This window comes from Glycine soja, chromosome 1 (assembly GCF_004193775.1).
Source record: "Glycine soja cultivar W05 chromosome 1, ASM419377v2, whole genome shotgun sequence".
Classification (NCBI taxonomy): Eukaryota; Viridiplantae; Streptophyta; class Magnoliopsida; order Fabales; family Fabaceae; genus Glycine; species Glycine soja.
In genome coordinates, this window is record NC_041002.1 from 43582908 (window position 1) to 43591793 (window position 8886).

At 38.3% G+C, this 8886-nt stretch overlaps 1 protein-coding gene across 1 annotated transcript; it reads left to right on the plus strand.

Moving 5' to 3' along the window:
* The first annotated feature begins 1052 nt into the window (after positions 1-1052).
* LOC114416446 (protein trichome birefringence-like 35) lies at positions 1053-4913 on the plus strand. Its single transcript, XM_028381316.1, has 7 exons — positions 1053-1196; positions 1306-1595; positions 1743-2022; positions 2838-3009; positions 3185-3381; positions 3479-3631; positions 4321-4913. Exons 2-7 carry the CDS (start codon positions 1385-1387, stop codon positions 4649-4651), a joined length of 1344 nt encoding a protein of 447 aa, XP_028237117.1. The 5' UTR covers positions 1053-1196; positions 1306-1384; the 3' UTR covers positions 4652-4913.
* The last annotated feature ends 3973 nt before the right edge of the window (positions 4914-8886 follow it).

The window sequence follows — 8886 nt, forward strand, 5'->3', positions numbered from 1 at the left end:
CTTACAATACCTATTAATCCTAATTAACCTAAACTTACTATACCTATTAATACTAGCTAACCTATTATTTTTATAATATTAACAACAGAATATATAAATCATAATATATAAATCTTATTTAAGAAAATCACTTACCAGAAATTATGGAAGAGAAAAACACAGCAAAGGAACCACAACACCAGCACACAGACACTCAGTGAAACTCAACAAAGGAGAAAAGCTCAGCTTGGAGAAGAGAAGTGTACATAAAAGTTTATGTTGGAGGTTTTTTTATAGAAGAAAACGTATACAAGCAAAGGTCAAAAGCTACTCTCCTTTTCAGTCCAATCCTACTCTGCATGCTGCATCCCTAAACACTGCAAAGCTGAACCCCAACACTGCAAAGCTGAAGCCCTAACACTGCAACCCTGGGCTGAGAATCTTCATGTGAGCTACAGCCTGTGCTAGCCTATCTCGCCAATGGAGAAGGCGAGAGCTTCCTACGTGGCTGTCTCGCCAATGCAGAAGGCGAGACCTTCTTGTGTCGCCTGTCTCGCCAATGGAGAAGGCAAGAGCTTCTCCTACGTGGCCCGTGTCGCCAGTGCAGAAGGCGAGACCTTCTTGTCGCCTGTCTCGCCAATGGAGAAGGCGAGACCTTCTCCTACGTGGCCCGTGTCAGGTCCTGTAACGCCAATGCCAGTGGCGGGTTAAACTTTCTCGCCAGTGGCTATGACGGATTCCATGCAAAAACAAATCCTCTCTGTGAATAGTTTTAAAACAGACCCTAATCCGTAAATAGTTTCTAAATGTGACCCCTTTGCGTAAATTTGCCCCTAAGTTACCTGTTAACCTTTGTCTCAGACAAAACATGAAAGCTTTTCTCAAAATTTGTGTACCATTGGATCATAACTTTCTGAGTGTGCAATTCAATTCTAAACTCTAGAAGATCCACTTCGAGGACATAGTGTAATAATAGTGCGTGAACAGTGGAGTTAAAACGGTCAAAGGATTATTCTACATTTACCAACAATCATTCTACAGTTAATGTTAACTAGCAAATAAAGTAATCAACTGCTCCTCTAATTTACACCATCAATCTTGCATAGAGAGAGGTTGCAACTTGCGAATGCAACACTAGCACTGCAGCACAAGCAGCACCGACTCATTATTGTTCAAACTTTAAACTTCAAAATCAAAGTTTTTGATTCTGTCATTTTGTGAGTACTGACTACTCTTTATTACATACCCGTTAATGAATCTGAAGCTATTTTTTTATTTTATTTCCCTTCTTGTTGTAAGTGATGTATTTGCTTTTTCAAATTTCAGGCTCACCCTTGATTTGGTTTCCTTATAGAGGAAAATCAAAATTCAAAATCAAAATCAACCACAACCCTCCAACACCACCATGCAGAGCTGGAAGTGGAACAGGAAGAAACCACCTGTTTTCCCTTTGCTTGTGCTTATTTTACTGTTCTTCATAGCCTTCTCAACCCTCCACAGTGAACACATTATACAACGAATCCATGAAAATCCAGATCATGTTCACAACCACCAAGAAGTTTCTTCAGCCACCTTTGTCAAACCCAACCTCTCTGGTCACCTAAAGCAAGCTGCAGGTATGGCCTTTCTCTTCACAGCTTGCTCTGTGCTTCATTGAAGACTGAAAACTGAAAGCTTGATGTGTTTTTTGGGCAAATTTTTAAGCTTTCTGTGTTTGGTTTGTGTTTTCTCTGACTTGCTGAAATGGGGTTGTTGGATTTTAGAGGTTTTGGATAGATTCAGTAGATGCAACTCCACTGTAGAGTACAATGGCCGCAAAGTTGCTTGGCTCGGCGATTCTCAGCATTCCGGTCACTGGAGTGCGAGGCCGGAAAGTTGTGATGTTTTTTCAGGCAAATGGGTTTTTGATAATGTTTCACATCCACTTTACAACGAGTCAGATTGCCCTTACATGTCTGACCAATTGGCCTGTCACAAGCATGGAAGGTCTGATTTGGGGTACCAGTACTGGAGATGGCAACCACATAACTGCAATTTGAAAAGGTGATTCTCTCTCTGAGCTTTGTGTTTTTTTTTTTTAACTGTGAACATGGTCAGATTATGCCGTTATGGTTTTGTACTTGGTGACAGAATGAGTTGGAATGATCCAGTTCAATAGTTTTAAGGTTGTTACTATTTTTGTGAAGTTGATGTTTGACCAAGATTGAGTTTTGTAAAGGTCCAAGTAGAATAGCATTTGTTCAGTTGTTCCTGTGGGAATTAGAGTTGAAAAAATTTAATTTTTTCTGGTGCCTAAAGTAGCATCGGATATGGTTGTATAAGTGGTAGTTTAACTATTGGGTTATATATTTTTTAATCCCTACTAATTATAAGATTTCGCTTTAATGCTAATCCTTATAAAAAATATCTCCTTTTGGTTCCTCATTTATGGAAATGTGTCAGGTGTAGTTCCCTGTTACTGACACTGTTAACTGAAGTGGAAGGAAAGGACATGAACTACACCCAACAAATTTTCATAAATGGGAGACCAAGGAGATGGTTTTTCAGGGACTACAAGCGCCTATTTATAGGGACTAAAAATATATTTAACCCGCCAACAAAGGTTTGTCAGTTGGTAACGATTGAACTCCTATCCCACAAGGAAGTGGGGTTGGAATCCTGTTGCTAATTGAGGACGGACGATGTATAAGTATCTCTGTAAGTGTTCTTTGAACCTTGAGGCATGCCCTAGCCTTGGTGAGTCTTCAGAACTTAACTCACCTAAACTTTTTGTTACAAAAAAAAATATTTAACCTTTGATTTTTTTCTGACAGATTAGGTTCTTTCTGCTAACTTCACTGATTTCTTGTATAAAACAGGTGGAATGTGAAAGAAATGTGGGAGAAGTTGAGAGGCAAAAGGCTAATGTTTGTTGGAGATTCACTAAATAGAGGGCAATGGATATCTATGGTATGTTTGTTACAATCAGTAATTCCTGCTGATAAGAGATCAATGTCACCAAATGCTCATCTCACCATTTTCAGAGCAGAGGTAAGAAGCCCATACTTGAAATATTTTTATGATGATTTTCAATGTAGCTTCCATTATTCCACTAAATTTCTTTATAGACATTGGATGTTCTAAGCCATTGGGTTGATGGGGTCACAAGTACACCATTGTCTTAAAGTCTCTTCCTGCACACTGCTAACTTTGTGCCAATTTTCAGGAATACAATGCAACTGTGGAATTTCTCTGGGCTCCTCTTCTTGTTGAATCTAATTCTGATGACCCAGTAAATCACAGACTAGATGAACGGATAATTCGTCCTGATACGGTTCTTAGACATGCATCACTGTGGGAAAATGCTGATATACTTGTTTTTAACACATACTTATGGTGGAGACAAGGCCCAGTCAAGCTATTGTTTGTATCAATTCATCAATATACATGTGTTCTTATAAGGAAAAAATTGTCTCATCTATTCTGATGGATCTTGTATATTGTATTTGTTCTTTTGCAGATGGACAGCTGAAGAAAATGGAGCTTGTGAAGAATTGGATGGGCATGGAGCCATGGAGTTAGCCATGGGAGCCTGGGCAGATTGGGTATCTTCAAAAGTTGACCCACTCATGAAGCGTGTCTTTTTTGTGACAATGTCGCCAACTCATCTCTGGTGAGCACCCAATCTATGTTTTGCATGATCCTATGCTATAGATGGAAATATTGCTGGTATGCATTCTTGGACGTGAACCTTTTGCCATAGGTTATACTATATGATATAATAGCTAGAGGGGAAAACATTTTTTGTTGGCTGGTCTAGACTATTTTTGTTGTCCATCCTTAGAACTTGAGGCATAATTGTGTCAGTGTTAATGATTATCATTCATCTTAGCTGTGTTTTCATTAGGATAATACAATGCAAACTTGATGTTATTTGCCTGTTATAACTAGAGTTTTAATTCCCTAGCTCCTGCTCCTCCCACTTCCATGACAACATGCTCGTCTGTCAAATTTGGCACTGTAAAAAGGCTTCTATTTCTGGTTTGAATTTTAACTTTCTTCTGATATATTAGCTCTTGGTTGGTTCCTATATGGGGCCTCACACAGACCCTGGAAAAGAAAAAGAAAAGTTTGACTTTTGCTGAAGTTATGTATTTAAGAAAAGTGGATATGAAGTGGAAATATTTTCATTTGTTATTACTGGTGTATTATATTGTTATAGATGGTTCCCAGATGCATCTCATCCAAAAATGGCTAGATATCTTCTCATATCTTGATTGATACACCTTTTTATATCATCATAACATTAATATATGAAATCCAAACATTTAAGGCCCTATATTGAACTCTATTCTCATTCAGGAGCCGAGAGTGGAAACCAGGAAGCAAGGGTAACTGTTATGGGGAGAAGGATCCCATTGACCTTGAGGGCTACTGGGGAAGTGGTTCAGATTTGCCTACAATGAGCACCGTGGAGAAGATCCTAAGACATTTGAACTCAAAAGTTTCTGTCATCAACATTACTCAACTATCAGAGTATAGAAAGGATGGTCATCCTTCCATTTTTCGCAAATTTTGGGAGCCCCTTCGGCCGGAACAATTGTCAAATCCCCCGTCTTACTCTGATTGCATTCATTGGTGCTTGCCTGGGGTACCTGATGTGTGGAATGAGTTACTCTTCCATTTTTTGTAGAAATTGTTTAACTATTCAATTTCCTTGATTGAATATAGCAGCCAATGTCTTCATTTTAAAGAGTGGCAAAAGCTGCTTACATTAGTTGTTTGCACGCAAGGGTGGACTGTTTTTGACAAGTGAATGCTGAAAATTTAGAGATCTCAATGTTGATGCGCCACGTTAAAACTTGGCTTCACACAAAAAGGAACAAAAAACTAAGTTATTTGTATGATTTCTTTTGTATGTGATTTATTCCATTCTCACTTTCATCTCCTTGTGCACATTCTTATGAAATGATTTTTTCAGTGTTTTACAACACTAATATACATATGTAACACTAAGCATGGTGATGTTGTCTCATAAATCATAAGGGTTCTAGCAGGTTTAGCATCTTTAATATGTTAGTTTCACTTTCACATCTAGCTAACTAAAAAATAGATACTTGTCTGTATACTAGTTATCATCAGGTATTCCCTCAGGCATATAAAAAAAAGGTTATCATCAGGTATTCCCTCGCAACACTGAATCACACATGAGATCCTCACTTTCAATTATAAACTGGTTACATACAAGGATGGAAAGACTGAAGAAATGGAAAGTGATGCCTTAGATTGGAAATGTAATCAGGCAAGGATCCTGAAAGATTGTTGTTCTGTAATTCGCTGCATGAATTGGTCACATCAGTGGTCAATCTGTTTCACTAAACCAAACACCTGGGAATATTTTACATTGATTTCTTATAATATGCAAAATTAAGGGATAGTAAAATGGTGATTTGGTTCAGAACATGAATTTTCAAGTTTTTTTAACAATGAATGAGGAGTCCAACATGCAATTATGCATTGTAGATTTACAAAAGTAAACACTACCTTAATTGTTATGGCGTCAAACTCCTAATTCTTGGAAAAATGACTTAAGATAAATGATGATGGTCTGATTATCTGGATTGGTATAGCAGCAGTAGATGAAAATCTTATAAATGTCAAGTGATAGAATTAACAAGCTAAATCTTAATTTTTTTTAATGAAAACTGGCAAGCTCGCCAAATACTCCCATATGGTAATTGAGGGAGAAAGTGTTCCAGAAAATCCAACTGAAGCCAATGTCCTGTAGATTGATTAGAATTAAAGTTAAATTACTACAAACCTTAGAAGATGGTGCGACATAAAAATGATTGAATGGATGAAAAGACTAGATTAAGAATATAATAATCAGAAGCATTTTGTACTTTCTATGAGGATGAACTTACAGGGATATGACATGCCCGTTTCTACAAGTTATGCATGAACCAAAGAATAGCATAGTAAAAAATGGTCTAAGGAAACAAACGTAGTAATAATGTAAGTTGTTAAAAGAGAAATTAATGAGAATGAAGCTACACAAGACTGACGAGTGACCCTTAATGTCAAATTCATCAAAACTGTAACTTATTTATTGTTACTTTTGATCTAAACTGGTAACTTCAACTAACTAATAAAGATGTTCCTTTTTTTTTCTCCCTTTTCAAGACCTTTAATTTTTAGTAATAATAAGTGCTACTAAATTTAATATTTACTGAATTCTTTAGCAAAAGTTAGTTTTGTTATGGATTATGCTTCGTGACATTACTATGACATTAAGCAATCATCACTCCAAAATAAGCCGAATGAAACTTGCACTAATCAGAGTACTGAATGCAATCATGCATCACCATAGATTCTTCAGTAAATGATTTTTTTTATTTTATGTAATTGCTTCCATTGTTAGAGGTTTTAACCACTTGGGCTACAAAAGATAATCACAGGCAATAAGAAAAAGCATAGTAGTGTTCGTTTAGAGCCTAGAAAATGCTACTCATCAGATTTGTAACTCAAAATGCATTGATAATACTTAGATTATGCAGAAAAAAAGTGAAGAAAGAGGAAACTCAACGATGGTGATTGGTTAAAAGCAAAATTATCACTGGAGTGGATGACACAGATTATAAGTTGATTATTTTATAAATTAAATATAAGAAATTTGGATTCAGAAATTAATGTGAAATATGTAAATCAGCAACACGGTCCTGAAGTTGATTATTTCAAGGACTAATACAACAACGTTAAACACTTCCAGGAGTTAAAATAATGCTTTAGTCTTCTTTTCAATTTTCTCCCCTTTCTGTCTCTAGCTAGCAAGTTTAGCCGCACCCATCTCTCACCTCTTATCATATCATATCATTATTCTCGTTTCTCATACGCAGTGGGAATCACGTAACCATTCAAAGAACATGTCTTTCAAAGATTCCGCAACTTTAGCTCTAGTCTGTCCCTTGAGAAGTCTCTAAACCTCCAAAAGAAATTAGGCTTTTCATATTCGTTAGTCAAAAGAAAATGTGCTTTAATATAATAAATGTTGTGATTTGTGAGTTATTCTCTATCCATTCCCAGGGCAAAACCTTTAGAAATTAAAACTTCAAAAATTTCTAAGCATGGCAGAAGAAAAGCATTCCTAATGTCTAGCTTAATTTCTTTGCCACACACTAGTTGTCCCCTCTTGGTTTTTCCATTTGGACGCGTAAAATGCTCTTGGAAAAGCAAAGGAATTTGTCAAATAGCCACCTTTGTATTATTTAGATTCACACTCTTTCCGTTTCTTTGTTTTTTGTTTCCCATTCCACTCACTAGCTGTCCTCTCTTGGAATCCAAAACCACCTTAAAAGTCAAGAACTTACCACCTCCCTAATTATAATTGAGCACTGTTATGTTTTAATAATTTATTAGATACTTCAATAAAAATCTGTTAGGGGTGACTTGGGCTGGTTTCGAGGACCAGTTCCTCCAGAGAAAAGAGAAGGAGAGAATTTCAAAAAGCTAAGTATTTCATTCATGATCTGCTTATTACAATGAATCCATATTTATAATAGAATTCCTAACAGAATTGTGATTCTGTGCTAGGTGCAAAGATTACAAAATATGGAATTTGTTATGGCTGCCTCCTGATTCTCGACAACAAATCCTTGCAGATCCTTCTAGCGCCAGCTCATCCATCATCACACGAAGTCCTTCAGGTATGAAGGTTTAGTGATCACCCTTTTTGCTCTGCCTTCTGTTTGCACCTTTTTGTTGATGTTTGCACCCTGTTCTTGAATTGCTTGTTGCACCTTTGTTACTTGCTGCACCCCTGTTTGTCTATCATCCCACGGGCCTTGGAAATTCACCTTGCCCTCAAGGTGATATTCTCGACTCAGCTGTGACCAGGATTCCCAGGACGTCTCATCAGGAGCCAGGCCCGACCACTGCACTAGTACCTCCCACGGGGATCCTAGAATGTCAGAGTTATAACGGTAGTCCAAAATGGCTAATGGAGAAACAATGGGCTGATCGTGAGCAAATTGGTCAGGAAGGGAAACAGAATCTGCTGGTGTCGGCGTCCCTTTGAATGGTTTTAAGATTGAACAATGAAACACAGGGTGAATACGGGCACCCTCAGGGAGCTTCAGGCGATAGGCCACAGGACCAATCCGTTCAGTGATCGTGAATGGTCCGTAAAAACGTTTCGAAAGTTTCCCGGAGCTGGAGGATTGAGGCTTGGCCGAGGTTTGACGATGGGGCCTGAGTTTGACCATAACCCAATCACCAACCTGATACTCCACATCTCTTCGTTTAGCATCCATCCGCATACTTCTTCATCAATTCTTGAGCTTTGAGGAGCTTTTTACGGATCAGGCGAAAAGTGTCTTCTCGGTTTGTGAGCATATCATCAACAACTTCAAGCTTAGAATCCTCGGCAAGGTATTCAGGGTAATTAAAGGGCTTTCTACCAAATGTGATTCTGTACGGAGTGGAGCCAGTAGCAACATTCCAAGAAGTATTGTGGGACCATTCCACCCACATCAATAGCTTTCCCCATGAACTTGGTCGCCGGTGAACAAAAGCCCTGAGGTACTGTTCAATGGCACGGTTCAGAGCTTCTGTCTGACCATCGCTTTGAGGATGGTATGAAGAACTCATCCGTAAGTGGGTGCCACTGAGACGAAATAAGTCTTGCCAAAACCGGCTGAGGAACAGGGGATCACGATCAGAAATCATGCTACGAGGGAGACCATGAATTTTACCGACAATGTTCATGAATAAAGCTGCAACTGTGTAAGCCGTGTGTGAAGTGGGAAGCATTCCCAAATGAATGCCTTTAGAGAACCTATCAACGACCACAAGGATGGTGGTGTTCCCCTGAAAGGCAGGCAAACCGGTGATGAAGTCTAAGGAGAGGTCCTCCCATGGACGGTGGGGAAC

Coding starts and splice junctions, on each gene's coding strand:
- LOC114416446 (XM_028381316.1), top strand. CDS start 1,385: ATGCAGAGCTGGAAGTGGAACAGGAAGAAACCACCTGTTTTCCCTTTG. Junction 1,596..1,742: donor TCACCTAAAGCAAGCTGCAG/GTATGGCCTTTC, acceptor GTTGGATTTTAG/AGGTTTTGGATAGATTCAGT. Junction 2,023..2,837: donor CATAACTGCAATTTGAAAAG/GTGATTCTCTCT, acceptor TGTATAAAACAG/GTGGAATGTGAAAGAAATGT.